At 41.1% G+C, this 23,425-nt stretch overlaps 1 protein-coding gene across 4 annotated transcripts; it reads right to left on the bottom strand.

The window, feature by feature from the left end:
• Positions 1-1,761: 1,761 nt before the first annotated feature.
• pigq (phosphatidylinositol glycan anchor biosynthesis, class Q) lies at positions 1,762-22,903 on the bottom strand. Of its 4 annotated transcripts, XR_013505005.1 has the most exons (15): positions 22,836-22,897; positions 21,651-21,872; positions 20,662-20,848; positions 19,866-20,074; positions 19,369-19,565; positions 18,186-18,317; positions 17,362-17,482; positions 16,741-16,867; positions 14,950-15,103; positions 9,870-9,981; positions 7,621-7,701; positions 6,629-6,743; positions 5,332-5,393; positions 3,997-5,070; positions 1,762-1,904 (listed from the first exon to the last, which is right to left on the bottom strand). XR_013505005.1 is itself a non-coding variant. In XM_071894698.2 (14 exons), the coding sequence occupies exons 2-14, from the start codon at positions 21,801-21,803 to the stop codon at positions 4,918-4,920; spliced, it is 1,803 nt and encodes a 600-aa protein (XP_071750799.2). In that variant the 5' UTR covers positions 21,804-21,872; positions 22,858-22,903; the 3' UTR covers positions 2,508-4,917. The 4 variants fall into 4 exon arrangements, 3 of the variants coding, with proteins under 3 accessions (XP_071750799.2, XP_071750786.2, XP_071750792.2); XM_071894698.2 differs by lacking the exon at positions 1,762-1,904 and having other exon boundaries at positions 2,508-5,070; positions 22,858-22,903; XM_071894685.2 differs by lacking the exon at positions 1,762-1,904 and having other exon boundaries at positions 2,508-5,070.
• Positions 22,904-23,425: the final 522 nt, after the last annotated feature.

Genomic DNA, 23,425 nt, shown 5'->3' with positions numbered 1-23,425 from the left:
GGTGGTGAGATGTGGGCAACAAAGATGGTTCAGTTCTGAATGAAAACACACACAGTGCAGTGGCAAAATAAATCCTTCAAATGAGAACAATATAGTCTCTGATTAAAATATAGATTATGTCAGCGGTTCTCAAAGTGAGGTCCGAGGACCCTCAGAGGGCCTTAAACAAATGAGGATTAGTTTCACTAGAATTTAAGTAACTAGAAATCATCCAGTGAGAGAATGGAAAAGAATGACTGTTGTAATCAGAGGTTTCACTCTCACCAGTTTACAGTGTAGACAGTTCTACAACCCAATACTAAATCAACAACAGTCTTCCCATATGTGTCCCTGGGACTAAATCTTATCTAAAGGGGGTCTGTGGCCCTGATGTGAGACTATCTGAGGGTCCGTGACCTGAAAATGTTTGATAACTGCTGAGTTATGTGAGGAACAATACCTTAATTGAATGTACAGTAGGCTGAGGGTGTGTGAGCTATCTGTGTCAAACATCATGACTCACCTCCCATTAGCTTTGCCAGAACATTCTCCGGAGGATAAACACCTACACACACGCATAATGAATGAACGACGCAGAATGGTCTTTGGCAGCAACTGCTTGAATGAGCTAATAAAAGCTAATGTATGTTCAGTGAAACGCATTGAGAGTGATGACAGATGAGCCGAAAAGAGACAGTTTGATACTGAGCAGGCCTGTTGTGGGGAGTTGTACACCAGACGGTTGGCGCCAAGCCAGTAACTCCAGCATAATGGACAGTCTGTCAAATGGGGTGGAAACAGATTTGAATGTGGCTTTACATCACACACACATCAGTGATGTAGCACTAAATAAATAGGTGGATATCGTCTTGGCTGTTGGTGGATGTTGTCTTGTATCTGTCTTTGTCTGCATTGTCAGCATCTACAATAAACAAAATAAATAAATCAAAAGGTGGATATACTATGACCTCATAAGGCAAACACCCACCAATTTAAACTAAAATCACATCTATTTTCAAAAAAAATATTCTGGCAAAACCTCTTCATGTAGCTGACCTCAGTTTGTCAGCACTATGTATGATATATACTATGAATATACAGTATGTCATAAAGAATTATGTCGGCCTAAAAAGATGGTAAGCCCTACATACAGACCAAGTTACCCGATTTATCTCGCCAAGAACTCAAAAAAGCTCAAAGAGGACATCGCTTATAGATCAAGCGCACCCTGTGTTTATTTCCAAGTATTAAAAAATGTATGTTACTACTACTGCACCCTGGTCCTGGTCAAAGGGATAGTTTGAAGATGGGAGCCATTTTAATAAAGAGTAGGAGAGCTGATCTGAGACAAGCAGGTGTGTTAAAGGCTCTGAAGTGTGTTCATTCTCCCTCAGCAGACTGCAGCTGCAGCTTCATTCAAACCCCTTGGTCTAAATAAAGAAAACCTGAAGGACAAGTGCAGAAAGCTTTTCCCCACCATGTGACCAAGTGTCTGGTGAGGTATTGTATACTTGTGGTCAGAGGTGGGGACTCGAGTCACATGACTTGGACTCAAGTCAGACTCGAGTCACAATTTTACTGTGAGACCTGACTTGATACTTGAAGAGAAGACTTGAGACTTTGACTTTTGACTTGCACTCTACACTGGACTTGGTAATCTACATTTAGACTTGGGACCTGACTTGAGACAGCAGACGACTGAATTTAAATTCTGTTTTCTGAATTTGTATGGAATGATTGAATTTATTGAAGTTGAAACCGATTATAGAAATCAAACTCATGATGCTCTTACCAAGTTTTTATCCTATTAAAACCATATTGCATTGAAAAGTCCTAGATATTTAGTTTTCTTTAAGATATTAAATTGATACTGGACTCTTGATTTGTTCTGACTTGACTTGGTAATCTATATTTAGACTTGGGACCTGACTTGAGACTTGTGCCTCAAGACTTGAGACTGACTTGGGACTCCAGCAAAGTTAACTTGGTCACACCTCTGCTTGCGGTACATTTAATATTTGTGGGAGGGATGCATTGTCATCTGAGATACATTTGAATACTTATTGTAACACATGATCATGTTTTAACAAATACTATTATTATATAATGAAGGAACTCTCATTTTGTTACAAAAAAAAGAGCTGGATAAAAATGAGTGAATATATATTGTGAACATGAGAGATAAATCCTGGGATTACTCCACTGATAATAGGTGACCAGGTTTGTGGATGAAGTAACAGTGCCGAGAGTGATTTTATGGTTGCACATTATCTCGTTTCTGTGAGTAAATTCTGTCTGAAATTCTGTTAATGGAGCAGCTTCGGGTTTGGTTTCTTGTTGACATTACAGATTAGATTTAAAATAGATTATTTTGTTTCTCTGGTGTCTCGCTTTAGGAGAGTGCGGTTCCTGTTGTAACTGTTTAAGATCATCATCATGAATAAATTCTGTTTCAGGTTGGACTTCTCCTCTGATGCTGAATTGCAATTTATGAACGGATGAGCCTCATTTGACAAGAAGAGATATCAGAGTGTTAAATATCAATGAATTTTATTAAAGGGCAATGGAACATTTCCAACTTTCCGGGTTCAATAGATGATAAGAAAAAACAATTTAAAAAATCCCCCCAAAATTTCCCCAGTTTCCCCATTAAAGAGGAACTAAACCCCAAACCAGCAGGTGATGTCACCTGGTGCCAAAGATCAGCCAACATTTCAGTAGCATGCTTTTTACCGTTAGACATCTGGCTTTACACAGATTTGGTTTGGGGTTCACTTGCTCTTTAAAAATCACTTCATCTAAATTGGCACAAAAGAGGACAAAGCACAGAGTGAAAGTAACACAACAGCAATCATTCAACCTTAACGGAGGCGGGTCCAGGTCGCCTATCGTTATAATGAACTCGAGGATGACTTGGAATGACTTGAAACACGATTAGGCACATGACTCAGAAAACTGGCATGGGATTGGACAAACTGACATGGGTGAGCTGATACTGAGCAGAATCAAAGAGTCATGGCTTTGTTTCAGAACATATAGTGGGACAGCATGACCGTGGATCAGCAGTGGATTTCTACTACAAACAGAAACAGGACACACAACTTGGATTGAACTTGAATTGTCATTTACATTCTATACATCTAATTTCTCTGTTGAGGGACAATCAGTGGGAACAAACAAGCTTTCTCAAAATACGCCATGTGACACAAGAAAAAAATATACCTAAAACTAAAATACAAATAATTTTTTTAATCTTAACTTTAATTTTCTAAAGATTATATAAAAACTTAACATTTGAAAACAATCAATTTTTCCAGTTAGCGTCATTTAGGACTAGTCTAAAGTTAATACTATAATAATTAAATATAAAATCAACATGAGTAAGACTACCTATGGTCAGTGCAGTTAATGCATAAATACCTGATTTCAAAGTGGACTTCTGTCCCTTCGTACACGGACACAAGCTTTAAAGGAACAGTTCACTCCAAAATGGAAATACTGTCACTGACTACTCACCCCATGTCAGCTGAAACTACGACCACCAAACACCAGAGGTGGGGGCTCGAGTCACATGACTTGGACTCAAGTCACAACTTTAAGTGCTTGAGACTTGACTTGATGCATGAAGAGAAGACTTGAGACTTGACTTGACTTGAGTTCTGCTGACTTGGGACTTGACTCTGACTTGTACTTTGACGACTTGAAAAGGTTTCTAAAGTCTTGACTTGAGATCTTGTGTTTGTGTAAATGACTCAGATTGAAAGTGATGAGATTTGTTCCAGCAGACGACTGAATTTAAATTCTGTTTTCTGAATTTGTATGGAATGCTTGAATTTATTGAAGTTGAAACTGATTCTAGAAATCAAACTCATGATGCTCTTACCAAGTTTTTATCTTATTAAAACCATATTGCATTGAAAAGTCCTAGATATTTAGTTTTCTTTAAGATATTAAATTGATACTGGACTCTTGATTTGTTTTGACTTGATTTGGTAATCTACAGATTAGACTTGGGACTTGATTTGAGACTTGTGCCTCAAGACTTGAGACTGACTTGGGACTCGAGCAAAGCTGACTTGGTCACACCTCTGCCAAACACACAGTGAGTTAGCCACAGCTACAGCTCCATCTCAGCCTTCTCCAAACCAATTGAAGTGAATGGGGTTTTTCTGGTTGTTTAAAATTCAAAAAGGGCATAAATTTACCATCAAATTTCTCTAAACAGCAGCATAATCCAAGTGTTTTGTCGCCGAACGATTGCACCGAGTCCCAAAGCGCACCGCCCCCAACCTCCTCTGCTGGCTCGCCAGTTGCAAACACAATCAGAACTTCAATGGAGTTGATATTGACAGAATTTTCATTTTGTGGTGTACTGTTCCTTTAAGAATCCCTCCAAGTCGTAACTTCATCTCCAAATCTTATCCGCTGATTTGAAACACTTACAAAGTCAACTTATTCTCTCTCTCTCTCACATATTGGGATCGATTGCTCCCTTGGTGTTTTGTGCTGCGTTCATGTCCTATGGGAAAGACGGTAGATGTGAGCTTCCTGCTTATGAAAATACTGTTCACCTCAGCTTTCAGGTGGTAAATACTACTTGGGAACTCGGGGTTTGGCAATGAACCCTGATTTGTCTGATTTCCTGAATTCTGACATCACCAACCAGGAAATACCTGCAGCCAATAAAAGCCAATAAAACCAACAAGATTAATTATTTCCATCACAAGTTGTTACTTTGACCCATCAAGCTGTTCTGATGTTATTCCCATATGACATGAATGCAGCGTAACTCACAGGTCTTCGTACTTGTTTCCCCCTTTGTTTTTCCATTTCTTCTCTTTCCCTGCATCTGTCCATTTCCCTCTCTTTTTATTATTCAGTCTCTTCCCTTTCCTCAGTCCCCTGAACTCTCTCTCTCATATTGCTGGCCTGTGTCTCTCAGTCAATCTTGGTGGTTTTGTGTCTCCAGGGGTAAATCAGCTCCCCAACAAACAGCTTCTTGACCAGCGCGGCCCACGAGTCTTTGGGGTAGCAGCTGTAAGTCGGGGTGCGGTAGGTCTGAACCACCGTGCTGCACTTCAGAGGGTTAATCTGTGGAGGAGGAGGGAGAGGTGGTGAGTGTGTGAACGTGTGTGTGTGTGTGTGTGTCAGGGACATGATGAGAACAACACAAAAAGAGCTTGAAGTAACATAAAAAAGGGTAGAAAAACAGGCAGAAATGAAGCAAGAGTGTTGCGTCCAGAAAGCTGAAATCCTTTAAAAACCTGAAATGTTCAGTGGTTTGTGTATTAGACCAATATATCGTCCAACCCAGGTGTGTGTGCTAAACAGAGAGAAAGTGTCACTTCTTACCTCCATCAGCAGGTGAAGGGCCGTCCCAGGCTCCTCACACAGCACCCTGAACTTCACCCCCTCTGCAGGAAGCATGACACACACACACACACACACACACACACACACATTACAGGATAAGTCAATGCTCATACCAAAGCTGATCTTTCATCCTTTCATCCATCCATCCTGCCAGCTCTTCCCTCTTCCCTCTCATTCATACACACTTCCTTACTGCAGATTTCCAAAAAATTATACATGTGCAGAATAAGAAAAAAGACACCAGGAAATTAATTGTTAATGGACACGAAGTCCAACTGTGTTTAAAAGCAGATAGGATGCAGACTGTACTACTAACTAGGCTTGGGCCGATATTCGATAACACTGAATACCGAGATATTTTGTGAATAGCATGATATTTAAAATATATATATATATATATTATGGAGTATACGTATATATATTAAAGGATAAGGCTGGTGTTTTTTAATGCATTGCTTACCGTCAACAAATCCTATGAAAATAACAAAATCAGCAATGATTTTGTTTTGCCAACAAGTCTCGTCCATGTAGCCGGTGCCCAGTAAAGCCTCATGTCCCAGCAGCCATAGAACTCCATTGTATTAAAAAAACTATTAAAAACACGTCACAGAGCCATGCTGCTGCTCTGCAGCATATTTCATCATCACGATGCACCGGGCCGGCCGACTTTTTCCTCAAACAACTTAATAAGCCGGCTGTAAACACTTTGCAATCTCAGGAAAGTAGTTCCGTAGCACAGAAAATAGTCCCCGGCGTAATGAAGGATTGGTTCCCATTTGAATTTGATTTGGTAATAACTACAACAGCCTGACTTTTCGTGGTAACAGTTAGCGATTTTTAAAATTGAAACTATGTCTTTGTGAGCTGTATTTCAAGGTTTTTATCTTACAAGTGGAGCCAATGACTTCCGGGTTGACGGCTAAAAACGGAACGTGGGAAGTCAGAAAGTAACGGGAGTAGAGCAAACGCATTGTTGATTTTGTTATTTTAATAGGATTTGTTGACGGTAAGCAATGCATTAAAAAACACCAGCCTTATCCTTTAAAGAGTTAAAGTAGTTCCAAGTTTTTCCTCATTAATATGCAGACTTTTTATGCAGCAAGGTGCTCCAAAATCTAATCAGATCATCTACTCTACAGGGGGTTTCTGTCAGTTTCTATCATGTATTGTTCTGGAGTTGCTGTGTTCACAAGGATGTTTCTACACACACACACACACACACACACACACACACACACACACACAGACAGACGTCGATACATAATGAAGTGTATACCTGCCAGTCTGTAGGGCCGGCAGATGCGGAGGCCCATGGCGAACAGCGGGAAGGAGTTGATGAAATCCACGCTGAGGTGGAGAACGCCTTGGAACAGCACCACCACCAGCCGCAACTGAACAACACAGGGACACACAGGGGTGAAAAACAAACCTATCCTACTGATATTATCTAGATTAGAACTAGACTGATATATCGGGCGGGCATTGGCCTTTTATTAAAACTTGGATCTGGTCCAGTCAGTGTGGTCCACCTCTGATATGATGGATATGATGCAGCTTGATTGATTACATATTTATTGTAGAATTGATCAATACTACACTGGATGTCTATGGGAAGACCTTAACCTGAATTGATTCTAATGAGGCGTTTCAACACAGGTATGTATGAATATGATTGTTATTATTATTGTTATTAGGAGTAATAGTAGTTGTATTATCCTGGTTTTCAATGAGTTTTAGTTTCAAAGAGTTTTACTGTCCCATAGTCTATTTCAGAGGCTTTTCCACCCCGACAAGAATACAATTCTAGGGGAAACACTAAATACTTGCCATTTAAAAAAAATTGGCATGAAAATGGTCAAATTTAAAGATACTGAATATTGGCATAAAATATTGGCTATCAGCAGCTTCAATAAAAAACAAAGAAACAAAAAAAAGGTACCAGTTATCAGCCTTCAAAAACCCATATCGGTCAAACCCTAATCGATATCCAGTGATAACTACGGGGTGCACTTGATTTGTTCTGCTTAGTGCACAGAATTGCCAGAATGTAAACTATAAATAAATAAATAGATACATTTCTCTGCCGCACGATACGCATCGTCACATGTTTGTATTGCGATATGTTGAATTTCGATATATCGTCCCATCCCTAAATAATAGTTTGGTAACCGCAGAAGTGGCAGGTCGAGCAGACAAATTTACAAGTGACAGTGGAGATTTTCTAGCATGTGGCTGGTGTTGGTTCCTCCACCTGATGGTTGCTCTTACCAGAGTGAAGACCAGGTAGTAGAGCGCTGTGGTGGGCAGCAGGAACAGCAGGATGGTGAACAACAGCGTTCCTATGAAGAGCTGAAACACCAGACAACACACTGCCAGTCAATCCCTATGAATTCTCAATAGAATGTAACACGACTGATATTACTGTTATTATTCCTAGTCAAACAAATGAAAACTAACTCAGTATCAGTATTGTGTGTATCATGGATACAGACAACCGCTCTAATCTTTCAGCAACATGTTTTATCAAAACGACAAAGGGTTTGGAGCAGAAATATGTTACATGTCATTAGTTACTTATTTTATACTTAGGCCTATTTATTTACTATCTATTGAAGAAACAGAAAATAAACACAACATGGCTCCCATATCCAAGTGCTTAGCTAATCCGACAGTCAACCAAATGTACAATCCAGAAAATACACAAAAATCCAAAATCCAAAACACATTCTCACTGTCTCAACTACAACTGCTGCTAGGAACAGGAACGCGAGAGGCCAGTCCCAATGAGTTTCTCTTCGTAGCACTACCCATGATTCCTTGCAAACATCAACTGCATGGAATAAAAAAAATCTCCTCTTTATTTTAATGCAAAAATCAGATATGAGCCAGTCAGTGTCGTCCACCTCTGATATGATGGCTATCATGCAGTTAGTCTGATTACATATTTACTGTAGAGTAGACTGCACTTAACCTGAATTGATTCTATTGCACACATTCCAGACAGCAGAAATATTAAACTGACAGAGTGAGAAGTAGGGCTTTTCAATTCCAGAAATTTTTGGAATCGACTCCTATTCTGAAACCAAGTATTGGGAATCGATGGAGTTTCCAAGAGTTGATTTCAGACAAAATATCGCCACAATACGGATGTGTGTGTGGTGTAGAATTTGCCATTTTCAACAGTCAGTGACAGTGTCTAATACCTGGCCTAATCTCTCCCTCTCCCGCTCTCTCACTCTGTTGCCGGGCAAATTTGAGCCACCTGTACACTTATCAGAATCGCCAGAGAGGAATTTGTCTCTGGAATTCACTCGTATGCAAAAAAAAATGTAGATTCCTCTCTTTGTTGCAAGGAATCCACATTTTCTGTACCGTGTGGAATCAACTCCACAGCTTTGGAGTCGGTTCTCGATTCCCAAATGCCTGGGATCGAATCCGATTCTTTTTGGAATCGACTCCCAGCCCTAGTGAGACGTCACCCGTCACGACACAGGCAGCAGGTTCCTGCTCTGCTAGTGTTTCGCCTCAGGCAGCTAACAGATCTCTCTAGTCTGGCACGTTGTTTAGCAAATCTCTGGCAAACTGTTGCCTCACGACTACACCTGCCACCCTGCCGCCGCATGTCTGGACATGTCTGTACCTGGATCAGCTCATCGTGTTCTTGTGGTTTTTACTCACTAGCTGATCATCACATCCAAGAAAGTCGATTCTTGTGTCCTTGTGGAGAAAGTTCTTCCCAAGTCGTCTTGAGGAGAACGATCTTCTCATGAAAGTGAACAGCGACGCTTCCTTACAGCTTGAGATGGACTGCGTGCTTGATGTTGCGTGTTTGATTCATTAAGACACACAGCTGCTTATTTTCCTAGCTATTTCAAATGGCTCTGTACTGTAAACTACAACACTGCTTGGATGTGATGCGTCCTTCTCCTAATGAATCTTGGGGTTTTCAATTCGTTCTCGTCGGTCAAGTCTCCATCCGATGTTTCCTCGGCTGGAAAGTAAACTTCCTGGATCTTTATCCGTCATCTGTCCTTTCCTTCTTTTGTTTTGGAATCGTGCTTCAGCATTTAGATATTATGTAAAACGAGCCATGGAGGACACAAGAACAGCAGGTGTACCACCCAGAGTCGTCGCTGTGACGGAGCTTCCTACCTGATCGCTACCTTGAATTTCACTAGCATGGGTTTCAATGGAGAGTTTTAGTGTCCCATGGTCTACATGCTGTTTCAGAGGCTTTTCCACCCTGACAAGAATGGGGGGGAAGAACTGAATACATGTATTTTTATGGAAATGTTTGGCATGAAAATGGTCAAATTTAACAATCCAAATATATATCGATCTTCAAAAACCCATTGGTCAAACCCTAGGGAGGAACCCTAGGGGGAAAGGTTCTAAGAGGCATGTCTGTTGTTTCTGGCTGACGTGTGTGTGTGTGTGTGTGTGTGTGTGTGTGTGTGTGTGTGTGTGTGTGTGTGTGTGTGTGTGTGTGTGTGTGTGTGTGTGCGTGTGTGTGTTACCTGGTCCAGGTCGTAGGAGCAGGAGTCTACCCTCTGCCTCAGAACGTTCCACTTCTTCCCCCTGAAGAGCCTCCAGAGGGACGACAGCCCATAGATCTTCAGACAGTACAGCCTGATAGAGAGAGAGACAGAGATTTACCAATTTACCAGCTTCAGGATAGATGTAAATGGAAAGATGAGATTGCACTTTATTGATCCCCTGGTGGAAATTCGGGAAGAGAAGGAAGAGAGGAAGGAAAAGGGGAAAGAGGCCGAAGAAGTGGGAAAACACCAAGAGGAGGAAAGGAACTAGAGAGGGAAGGATGATGGAAAAGGGACAAACAAAGCAAAGGCAACAAAGAAACAACTCAGTCTCCGATTCGGACCAAAGAAAATAGACTCTAGATTTGAAAATGGCCTTAGTGTCCCATGGTCTAGATGCTTTTCCACCCTGACACCCTGAGAAACACTGATAAAGAGGTAATAAGCTAATTTAGAAAACGTACAACTTGTACTTATTGTGCGTCTTCTCAAACTTAAGAGAATGGTGACGGCAGAGAGAGACTCTGAAATTATAATAGTACCTACTGTGAGATATTTTTAGGCACAGGCATGCAGATTTAATAAGTCACTCTGAAAAAGGTTCTTGAACACACATGAATTCACACAAATGCAGACAGACAGAGAAGCGCACACACACACACACACACACACACACACACATATTCCAAAGAGCTGTTCGAGCATAAATATGTAACAGGGAGAGTGGGTAATATTTCATTATGTACCATGGGCGAGGGAGCTAAGCTATCTTTAGAGCAAATACATAATTTAGTCAATCCTCTCTCCAACATCCAGGACTATTATCAGAGCCAGCTTCACAGTGTTCAGGCTTACAGAGAAGTCTAAATGCATTACGCGCCCTGTTCAATGGAACCGACTGAAAAGAAAACCAAAACAAGATGCATGTAGCAGCATTATCAACGCGTGGATATGTTTGTATTTCTATTTTGGAAGCACGTAACTGCACATGTCAACAGTTCACGAGATGTAAACTCCTCCATGGTTTGTAAACTCCCTTAATGTCAGGAATATTTATGGAAATAACAAAGTGAGGCAGCTCATTATACCGTCTGGACCAACTGAACATAGTTAGCTTGCACACCAACCTTGTGTTCTCCCAGTAACACATCTAACTCACCGTGCTTTTAAATACAAGAGGTTCATATTGGCTGCTCCAAAGTCTAGATAGGTTCCTATTGGCTGTTCCGAGGTCTAGATTAAAAAACAGAAGTTCCTATTGGCTGCTCCAAAGTCTAGTCTAAAAACAAGAGGTTCCTATTGGCTGTTCCAAAATCTAGATTAAAACAAGAGGTTCCTATTGGCTGTTCCACAGTCTAGATTAAAACAAGAGGTTCCTATTGGCTGTTCCACAGTCTAGATTAAAACAAGAGGTTCCTATTGGCTGTTCGAAGGTCCAGATTAAAAACAAGAGGCTCCTATTGGCTGTTCCACAGTCTAGATTAAAACAAGAGGTGTTCAGTTCTTTGTCATCAGCGCTCCTGGACTTTGGATCGACCTGCCTGAGGAGTTCAGGCTTCTAAATCTGTACCATCTGTTAAATCACTTATTAATACCCATTTTATAGACTTGCTTTAATGTAATGATTTAATTGTTTTTCACCTCACCTGTATGGTTTTCTTATGTGTTCCTTTCCTTGCTTTTATTTTTCTTGCTTTGCTGTCATTGTTTTTGCTCTTTATTTTATCTTTTTTTAACTCCACTGTAAATCACTGCTGTGTTTTGAAAAGTGCAATATATAAAATAATAGTAATATTAATAATAGTAATATCATTATTTCCACCGGAGACCCCAAAGAGCCCAGAAAGCGCAAAAGTGTTTGGTAAACCTTCTCTGGATAAAACAGTTAAAAAGACCAGAAGAGCAAGTGTGTTCAGGAAGCCTTCCCTGGATTAACACAGATAAACAGAAGAGCATCAGGCCTGTCACTTCAGACTAGAATAAACAATCAAAGTACTAAACTATTTTTCCACAGCCATCTGACCCAGTTAAGGAACAGTGAAGTAAATCGAGGCGTCTTGCTTTGCGAGGCTGATGCAGGTGATCTGTACGCTGTCATACCAGTTCTGCCTACAGGCCTGATAATAACTGTGTGCTGTAATCTAATGCCTTCTACTCTGTGGTGAAAACACACAACAAGCCTACTTATTGCATGGATGTCTTACGCATTTGAATCACAATGGCTGCAGTGCTGGAAATTACCGGTGTTGTTTATTTTTTGCCTCATTTCTTAAGTCACACCTCTATTTTCTATCACTCTCCATTTCCCAATACATGGAAACACTGGATATTTTAGGATGAAAATTGATGGACATAGTTTGAAACTATTCATCATATAACTACTTACTTTTCATTCTTGTATTTCTACTTAACCCCATTTGTTCTATTCTTCTTTATATTCTATTTTTTTTGCAGTGTCTATTACTGTGTGCTGCTGCGTTGTCCCAGTCTCCCCACAGGGATCATTAAAGTTTCATCTTATCTTAAATGTCAGTTCCTGTTCAGGTCAGAGGTTTAGAGATGATGTGTTCAATGACACCTCCGGGAACTGGGAATTTTCTGAGTTTAACAGATGGCCGAACTGGGAACTGGCTACATCAGTTATTTTGAGTTAAAGTCCCCATGAAATGAACTCCCATTAGTTTTACTTAATGGAAATCAGAGTATCTTTAACGGTGACATCATGCTGCACCAGGAGGCGTAAATAAAAACTCCAACCAATAAAAACATCACAGATTTTTGAACAATCCCTCCCCTCCCATCAAATAAAACTGCGTTTCTCTCCCTGACTGATATTCCATTGGTTTAGACTTTTGAATGATCCCTCCCTGCGTTATGTCCCGCCCCCAACATCCTGTTTCAACAGGAAATACATCAAATCAAGGAAGTAAAGATGCTGTTTCATGGGCTCTTTAATGATATTTATTTTTAAACAATGTATGAATCTACAGGCCATATAATAAAACCCATTAACAACTTTTTATTACTAAAATTTCAGCTTTCTTATTTTGGATAATGCTAGTTGCCTTCCTTCACTCAACATAGTATAATGCTGAAGTGTTAGCATGGAGCGCTGGAGTCAATGATCTACCGGGGACACATGGATGATTTTGGTGTCTCTGTTCTCATCCTTGAATGGAACATAGGACGGGACAATCTGTCAAAAACTTGGTGTATTCCTTTCACCTTTTAACTTGGGTGTGGGAAGTCTAGTCTAGATTTGGATTTTGACTTCATATTGATGAAGATACTGTATGCATCAACAGGATATTAGAATATCATACTGAACGGAGTCTAGAAGCAGTGGAATTGAATGCGACTGAATTACTGACAGCTGAACTGAACTGAAAAATGATCTAAGTGGGTGAGAAATAAGATTCAGTAACACTGATATTTTCCTTTAACATCTGCCTTGGTAGAAAACAAAGAGTGTGTATTTTTCTGGCCCAAATGAGGCCATCGTCCTGGTCATTAAAAAAACATAACACCATACAAATGTATTTCTTTCAGACAGAGAAAATGAAATATTCAGAAAGGTTAAACTAAGATGCTAACAAAGGAGCGAATGATGAACTCTGTAAATAAAGTGCCTTCAAAAGAGCAGTTGAGGAAGCAAACAGTTGGGACAGACTGCCCCCTGGAGGTAAGACATGGTAATAATAACGAACATCTCTTAACCACAGAAAGTGCCCAGCAGCAGCCTTTACAGGGTGTTTAAGCCTTTTCCCATTCAGACCATGTGCTGTCAACTTAATATCACGATCTGTAAGTCTTTCATCAGGCGTGTGGTCAGGACAACACAAAATGAAACAACCCAAATACACTGGGCAAATTCTGAAAAACAAACTTGGAAAATGACATCCATGATTCATTTTATCTAGTTAGATGAAGCCATTTCAAACTATCAAACACATCCAACCCAGATCTTAATGTACCTCTATATAGTACTGATGTATAAAGACTACATTAGTATGGCTTTCAATGGAGAGTTTTAGGGCACGTTCACACACCAAGCGTGTTTGGAGCAGTTTATTTGAACTCTGTGTTTCCTCCTTTAGTTCGATTTGTTTGCCAGGTCAGAATAATGTCATTCAAACTCGGGAGGCACCAAATAACGGCACCAAGACGCCTTGAAATGCGAGTCTCAGTCCTCTAACACGAGAACTGCAATGCGGTTCGTTAGAAGTGAGAGCGTATTCTGCACCAACTGCTGGAAACAACCCCAAAACACAAGGGATTATGGGTAGAAGGAGGCAGATGTTGACATCTGATAGCCAGCAGTTCCTCATGCTTGGAAAGCCTTGAAGTCTGGACTGATGCTCATATTCAGCTGTTTCTTCATGTGTTCTTAACTGGTAGGAACGCCACAGAAGGTAAATTACAGCACAGATCTCAGAACAGATCATGCTCAGCTAAAGTCACAGGGACGGGAATCAGATTCGTTTTGAGTCTCCCAAAACCTGCAACCTGCTGGGATGACAGGCTCCCAGAACACAGCAACCAGGACTGGAGATGGGACAGGGCCGAGGGTTAGAGGTGGAGTCGCATCCCTTCACTCCCACCGCTACACTTAGGGCTGCAAACTAACGGTTATTTTCATTACCGATTAATCTACTGATTATATTTTCAATTAATCGATTAATCTTTTAATCTATAAAATGTCAAAAATAATGACAATTGCCCATCACAAGTAACCAGAGTGATGTCTAACCAGCAGCTAAAATAACCCCAAGTATTCATTTTTATAAAGATATGAAACAGAGAAAAGCAGCAAATCTTCAGCATTTGTGAAGCTGTAACCAGAAAATGTTTGGTATTTTTACTTGATACATGACTAAAACGATTAATCGATTATGAAAATAATAATCGATTCATTTTCTAACTGACTAATCAATTAATCGACTAATCGTTTCAGCAGTAGCTACATTATTGTAAGGGAGACACCAGCCAGGGAAAAGCCCCGGGTCTTTGTTTCCGGCGGTAGGAACACCGTACATGATGTCAGGTGCCGAGGCCTCACCTGGCTCCGTAGACGTAGAAGCAGTAGATGTGGAAGGTGAGCAGGGCCACCATGTCAGACAGCAGGGAGAGGGCAAAGGTCAGGCCCAGGCAGGCGGACAGGCCTCCGTACCACAGGATCCGCTCGACGAAGGGAGACATCAGGTGGATGTAGCCTGGAGAACGGGACAGTGTGTCAAGAGGGGGGGGGGGGGGGGGGTCGTCTGGTATTAGTTTGAGAAGACAGATGCCGAGATCAATATTTCTGTCCTGAATCACTAAATGGTTTCACACTAGGGCTGGGTATCGTTTAAAAAATTACGATGCCAGTACCAATACCAGTACCCTTAAAGTGATACCGATACCAATAGAGTACTTCATTCGATACCTTTTTTTTTTAACGTTTTGGTGGCATCTCGGCACGCTGAACTGCCAACTCCGTCACACACACCGCGCTCGACTTCACCACAGACTGTATGGGTTGTAGCTGCTGCGGTAGTGGGCCAATCACACGTCGCATTAAATCGAAGAACGCTTGTGGTGATTGGCTGCGAGCAAAACCATACAAATAGTCATTTTTTTCTAGATCTGTGTACAAAAAGTATCGAATGCATGTAGTTTGACTGGAGAAGTTTCGATACTACTTGGTACTGGGTTATTTCGGTCGATACCTTAAAGTTATTGAGTACCGATACCCAGCCCTATTTCGGACCAAAATACATTTCTGATCTCCTTCAGTGTTACGAAGCCGCCAGACCCCTCAGGTATTCAGGTCTTCAGGTGCTGGTCTGCTTACTGTTCCCAGAGTCAGAACAAAGCATGGAGGAGCAGCTTTTAGTTTTTATGCTCCTCATGCCTGGAACAAACTTCCAGAACATCTGAGGTCTGCCTCCACTTTACAATCTTTTAAATCAGGGCTTAAAACTTTTCTGTTCGCCAGGGCTTTTTAAGAAATTTAGGGCAACACTCATCTGCACTGGAATATTCATTCTTTTCTATTTTATAATTTCTTTATTTATCTTTTTGCACTGTCTTTTTAAATGTGATTTTAATGCACTTTCACTTTCTACACCTATGTCTTTATTTTTCTTTTATTTATGTAAAGCACTTTGAATTGCCGATGTGTATGAAATGTGCTGTATTAATAAACTTGCCTTGCCAAACAGAGTATAAGTTAGAAAACACCCTTTGTGTTCCATGACGGTCTAAATCAGGGATCCTACACAGTCTCAATTTCAAAATCCCATACTTTTTCCAGACTTGAATTTTGCCGATAGTCATCTCGCTCCTTCTGACTACGCCATTTCTCTCCATGAAGATGACTCCTCATACAAAACAATATGTGTGATGATGGGAGTCTAAAACCACAGACAATGTGTAGCTGTATGTATACTGGGAGAGTACAACGTTATTTTTCCATAGTTTTCCTAGGTTTTTGCGCAATTTATAAACTTCCCAAGACCTGGAAATTTCCAAATTCTTTTTCCATACGTTTCAGGACTTTCCAGACCTGTGCAGGAACCTGCTGCATGCTGATTCAGCAGCTTTTCCACCCTGACAAGAATACAATTCTGGGGGAAACACTGAATACATGCAATGTTTTTGTCATTTTCTGGGCATGAAAATGGTCAAATTTAAAGATATTGAATATTGGCTATCGGCAGCTTCAATCCAAAAATATTGGTATTGGACTTCAAAAAAAGATAGATATGTTATGCTGTATGTGTTTTGTGTGTGTAACCGATAAGTGGATAGGGTTTAGACGGGTTGAGTGTGTGAATGTGTGTGTGTGTGTGTGTGTGCTGTGACTCACTGATCCAGAGGTGGATGTGGTAGAGGAAGAAGCGCCCCAGGACCTGGTCCAGAGCCCGGTTCATCTTCAGCCCTGCCGGAGCTCCCATCAGCCACTGCAGCAGCTCCTCCAGCTCTTTAGCCACATGCTGCGGAAAAACCACATGAGACAGGGTCAGGACCAGCGGTGGAAAAAGTCCTCAAATCCTTTACTTAAGGAAAAGTTGCAAAACCATAATGGAGAAATACTTCATTAAAAGTAAACGTTCTGCATTCAAAGGTTTATCTAAGTAAAAGTAGACGTATTAGTAATGGCCACCAAATGATATATGTTAAGAGTAATAAATAAAATTGACTTGATCCTTGTTGTCAAATTAATTCCTAAACCGTAACTTCTCGCAAAGATCATTAAATTCACGGGACTCCAGCCATATGTAAATCTTTCAAGAATAAATCCATCGCATTTCGGGTTTCAACTGACGTCTGAACCCATGATACTTCAATACTTCAATTTACAGAGATGAAAGAGACGGCGTTTTATTTCTGTCTATGTGACGTTTGGGTACAATTTGAAAAAGAGGGTAGAATGTGCTTGTGTGTATACTTAATTGTCACACACACACACACACACACACACACGTACATCAGCAGCAGGCACCAGTGTATTGGCTAGAACAGTGATGCGGTTCTCTCTGTAGAGCCAGGAGATGAGCAGCAGGCCGAGCGCCACGTCCACCATGAAGGACACCAGGATGTTGGCTTTCCTATCAGACAGAGAGACAGACAGAGGGGAAAAGAACTAGAGGAGTACCGATAACGAGTCTATCAATAGTATCTGTATCAGGGCTAATCCATCTGCCAAGTACTTAAGAAAGACTTCAAATTAATGAAAGATTTGGTACAATATAAAACTTTTCTAGCTTTCCTGATGTGAAAATGCTGAAATGCTGTTTGTGAAGTTCATAAGCAGAGCAGCTATCGTTTAGAAGAGGAACCTTGGTTATGCAGCTAAATAAATTCTGTTTTATTAGGCCAAACCTACTGTTCTTTATCTGTTAATAAGATGTTTTTATCTGTTAACCTATTCTGTATTAGCTGTTTCTGAGAGTCCGTCAATAAGCTTTTTCACCAGTGTAAATAAATAAGCCTCTACATCCTCTAAGATATGTTATGGAGCCTATTTTGCATTTTATTATAATCATTTATCTTGTTTTTTATTTGATTGAGGATTGTTATTCAGTGCTTAGTTTGATCAAATAAATAAACACAACTGATGCACTTGTTCCTGAGACGGTTTTATAATACATAAATACATATCTATAATACATATACTCCATAGTACAACTACATATAGTTGCAAAAACAAAGTCATGCAGTGTGTTGTCTCTAGTGCAATGTAGGAATAATGTGTAGAGACAAAGTCCGGACCGGTCCTCAGTGCTTCTAGCTCGGTCGTCCCACACTCACCTCATGAAGTGTGTGTGTGTGGCGGCCGGCTTCGGTGAGCTGAGCGTCTTCATGTGTTCGGTCCTGTAGCTGAGCTGGACGCAGGTCGACAGCTTGCTGGACAGGAAACGCACGGGGTAAACACTGAGGATCCTGGGACGCACGATTACAGGAGGAGACAAGAGAGCAGACGATACCGTTTGATGAGAAGAAGGAAGATTACTGGCTTACAGTGTTGGGACTTAGCTCAGACTGATACATGGGTCCAATATTGACTTCTTCTTAAAGATCAGATATGGGTCAGTCAGTGTCGTCCACCTCTGATATGATGGACATGATGCAGTTTGATGACAAATTTATTGTCGAATTGAGAGTTTTACTGTCCCATAGTGGTGTAAATGCTGCTTCTGAGGCTTTTCCATCCTGACAAGAACAGAATTCTGGGGCAAACACTGAATAAATTGTCAAATTTAAAGATATTCTTTAGTTTCTATCCAAAAGCAAATTCAAAAACGCATATTGGTCAAAACCTACACTACGAAAGTGTGTGTGCGTGTGTGTTCCCATTAAGGTTGTAAATGATTAATCGATGATCGATTAACTGCCGTTAAGAATTTGATCGAACAAGCTTATGAATTAAACGATCAAACTGACCAATGTGTGGTCTCGTCTTAAACTGCACCAGTGGGAGTTTTTAGTGAAATCATTATTTTAAATTCAACACAAGGGGGCGCTAAGTAACTGTGATGAAACAGACCAGGCTCACAGGTCTAAAATGAAAAGATGACGATGTTCACTGCAAGCTTTGCCACACAGCTGAAATACAACACAAGTACAACAACAGTGATGTACCACCTAAAAAGCCGACATCTGCTGCTGATGTGTTTTTGACGCTATATTTGTTGTTGTGCTGTGTTGGTATTTGACGTTGTGCCATTGATGATGCTGCTGTCACTATGTTCATGTTGTGTTTTTTTATGATGCTGCTATGTTGCATTCATACTGTGAAACTACAGCAGAGTCCAAGACAAAATTCCCTGAGGGGACAATTAAAGTATATTTTATCTTATCTTATCCAACTCTGTTAGGAAAACGTGAGGAACGAAGGGTGTGTTGCATTTTCTATGTCATGAGCTACATTTTGTTTGTTTTTAAAAGATGAATGGATTAGTTTGGATTATTTCTGAGGTTTGTTCCCCCTCACCGTATGTTACAGATCCAGGTCCACACAGAGAGCAGCCAGCTGACCAGCAGGCAGAGCGGGACGGAGGCTTGTTTGAGCAGCTCCACCACGATGCTGGCCTCGCGCCCCTCCGACTGCCAGTGGGTCGACTTCAGCGGCCCGTCGTCGTACCGGTCCAGGAAGAACAGAGGCTCGCTGTGGGCCACCGTCTGGAACACCTGGAGAGAGGTGGGAGAGGCGTGTGTGGGATGTGAGGTTCACTTATGGGTGACATTGGGGTCCAGGTCTTCAAGTTTCAATGAAAAAGTAAAATAAACACAGAAAAATGAATACATTTAAAAAATGCACATGGATGCACTTTCACTGGAGTTTGTCCTGTCCAATATCTGAGGAAATGAACCAGTCAAAGTGCACCTGTATGTATTTTTGGATATAGTGAGGTGAGCATGATCATTTATTTTTTCTTTGAAACATGAAGACCCGTCACCTGACATGGGGACAAATGTGTCTTCCTCTACCTGTCTCAGCTCGGACGGGGGATCGGCCGTGGCGTCAGGAACCCCGTTCTCTTCGGGGTGAAGCTGTGACAGCATCGCCTTCCTCTGCTCGTAGTGGACGAAGATCACCTTCTCCTCCTCCTCCTCCTCCTCCTCCTCCTCCTCTTTCTCACCTCCACCCTCCTCATTCTCCTTCTTCTTCTTCACCTCTTTCTGAACTGCTTTCCCATCTGGCAGTGACACAAAAACACATCATCAACTCAATACCTTCTTCTTCACTAAAAAGAGGAGTCAACAGGCCATCTTCCTTGTTTTTTCTTAATGATTCATCTCAGATAATAAACAGCATAATTAAACAGGAGACAAAGGAGAGAAATGGAGAAGTGGTGGCAGCACTGGTTGTGGTGCAGCTGGTGGCAACACTACTGTATATAAAAAACACACAAAGAGGAACCAGGAAAACACATCAGTCTACTCCTCTAGGGTTCGACCAATACAGGTTTTTGAACTCTGCAACCGATATTTTTGGATTGAAACTGTGATTTTGTGCTGATATTCAATATCTAGTATCTAGTAACTAACACCCAAACCCACCTAAAGCCTGACATGTAATGGTAAAAAGGCTTTACACAGATTTGGGTTTGAGTTTTAAATTTGACCAGTTTCGTGCCAAAATATAAAAAAAAGTATTCAGTGTTTCTCCCAGAATGTTATTCTTGTCCGGCCCTACACTCCCCCACCTGAAAACCTCATTACCATAAACCCAACTAGTCAAAGAAGAACATTTGAGCTGCTCTCCCCAGTGCGAGCGCCTTACTCTGGTCCCGGTTGAGGACTTGGCAGGCGAAGCCCGTCTTGCCCATCTGGCGGCTGATCTGGAGCCAGCGTCCCTGGGGGAAGATGGTGCTGAGGTCCCTGAGGAAGCTCTCCATGCCCTCCTGGCCCTCTTTGGGTAAACTCCACGATCCCAGCACCGACAGCTCCACCCGGCTCTGGGCCTGCATCTGGGTCAGGGGAGGGGAGGGGGGAGGGAAGGGGGGTGAGGGAGTGAGACAGATCCGTTGAAACAGGCTGCGAGTTGAAGTCCAACTAAAGTACTGCAGTGTTTTTGAAATTAAACATTTCATATGTTGTAGGAATACATGCACAAGAATGCACAGCTACATAGACAGACACTGACACTAGGGTTCGACCAATATGGGTTTTTGAAGGCCATTACCAATACTGATATTTTGTGCCGATATTCAATATATTAAAATTCAAACATTTTCATGCCAGAAATTAAAAAACAAAAACAGTATTTTGTGTCTCTGCCAGAATTGTATTCTTGTCAAGCTGGAAAAGCCTTGAAAACACACCATGGTGACTAAAACTCTCCATAATAATAATAATATTAATAAAAAGAAGAAGAAGAAGAAGAAGAAGAAGAAGAAGAAAAAGAAGAAGAAGAAAGAAAAAAGGAGAAGAAGAAGAAGAAGAAGAAGAAGAAGAAAAAGAAAAAGAAGGAAAAAGAGAAAGAAAAAAAAGACGAAGAAGACATATTCATGTATGCCTGTGTGGAATCCAATTGATGCTGCATTATAATCAATTTAGGTCAGGGGGACACCCTGTGTAGTATTGATCGAATACACAAAAATATGTAATCATATATATAATTTCAGAGGTGGACCACACTGATTGACTGATATCCAATTTTTAATAAAAGACCAATATCGGCCAGATATATCAGCAAACCCCTGTATCAGTGGAACCCTGGTCCAGACACAGAGAGGACAGAGGCCTCTCTCCTGTCTGTGCTCCACCGACCTGCTGGATGTACTGCTTGACCTGTCCGGGGATGAAGGGGTAGTGGATGACAGCCAGGACCACGGCCGAGTCGTGGCCTTCGATCCAGCGGCCCACCAGCAGCCCGCTGTCCGCCCGGTTACAGCACTGAGGGAAGAAGATCTTCAGCACCATGACTGCTGCTGCGGCTCCAGACACTCTGTGGTCTGAGAAGGAAACGGCCAGGCGAGGTGACTTCTTCCTCTGCAGGGAGAAAGGCAGATGCGTCTCAGTTCTCAATTTTATTCCAGATTTATGACCCAGCAGGAGCAGCTCCGCTACTGCCAGCCCGTCCGTTCTGTCTTGGAGAGTTCGTCACGCCAAACGGCATTCAAAAATCAAGTAATTTAACGTATAGGCAAATGTACACACCTCGTACAACAGCTCTTAAGACCTTTTACGCACCACTGGAGGTTGTTGGGAAATTCGGCATACATTTAATCCACCAACCAGCAGTTCATTTCAATAAAATCTCAACTTTGATATAATTGGTTCAGACTGCTCGCTACTGCCCATTATTATTATTTTGAAAGACGAACCACTTCTAAAAGTTGGGATTTTATTGAATTAAGTGCTATTTTGTGTATTTGACGTATGCCGAATTGAGGAGTGAATCATAATTATTCGTAAAAAGTCTTACTTCATCTTCTACGAGGTGTATATGTTTGATACGCAAGGCAGAATAAAATTGCCAGATTTTTGAATTGAGTTTGGACAAAGAAGGGAACGGATCGGGACTGTTGGGCTGCTGTCCTCTTTTTTGCCCTTCAAATATTGAGCTTGGTGCGTGCTGCTATGGCAACAGCGCCTAGGGCAGAGCTGCTATTGATTTCAATGGCAAGAATTAGCAAGCTCGCACAAAAAACTCGGACAACATCAGTATAATATTAGCTAGCGCGCTACAGAAAACGAATCAGCGGGATATGACTACGAATAGTAAGATTTAAATGATAATGAGCTGGGGTTTTTCTGTCCTCAAAACTAACTTACAAATGCTTCCTCTAGTTCACCACAGCTCAAGTTCACCACAGTCCTTCATCGACAAAAGTCTCCAAAATCAGAGCGAGTGAACTCTGTCTGACCGCTGAACCTACAGTGCACAGCATACCGAGTAAAGGTCCGATTGTATAACAGTAATATTGTCGGTGCAGAATATAAATCAGTTACCTTCAGCAGCACAGGCTTTTACCTTCCATCAGTAAGCTAGGTAGAGAAGGCCGCCATCTTTTTTGTTGACAGTCCGTTGCAAAAAACGCTCCGGTAGGAAACACACGTTCATGATTGCAGTGCTGTCATAGTTCACTGTCAGTTTACTTTTCGGAGTGCATGTTTTTATTTGCTTAGATAGCTATTCTACACGGAAGAGGCTGAGGGCAAGAGGTGAAATATTTGATATTTAAGGTGGAAAAAAAAGAAAAATCACTTGTGGCCCTAGTCTTCTAGGGCCACATATGTATACACATAATGTATTTTGTTTTATTTATTTATTTATCTATGTATTTATTTATTTAATCGTCCGTTTGCTTGTTTATTTGTTTACATGATTTCAAAACAATATGTTTAGTCTTACAGAAGGGACATGTAAAACATGCTAATTAACAGATGCACAGATCCATTCATCTTTACCAGTTATTTTTTGGGCATTCACTGCTCATGGTCACAGAAACAGCTGATTGGTTTAAGTAGAAGCCTATATCCCAGCAAAAGAACTAGTTTAACAAAGGATATTAAAATATAGTAAGAACTACTGACTTACC

The sequence above is a fragment of the Centroberyx gerrardi genome, chromosome 7, assembly GCF_048128805.1.
Source record: "Centroberyx gerrardi isolate f3 chromosome 7, fCenGer3.hap1.cur.20231027, whole genome shotgun sequence".
In the NCBI taxonomy this organism is placed as follows: Eukaryota; Metazoa; Chordata; class Actinopteri; order Beryciformes; family Berycidae; genus Centroberyx; species Centroberyx gerrardi.
The sequence above is the reverse complement of the archived record's forward strand: the minus strand, read 5'-3'. Positions and strand labels throughout refer to the sequence as shown.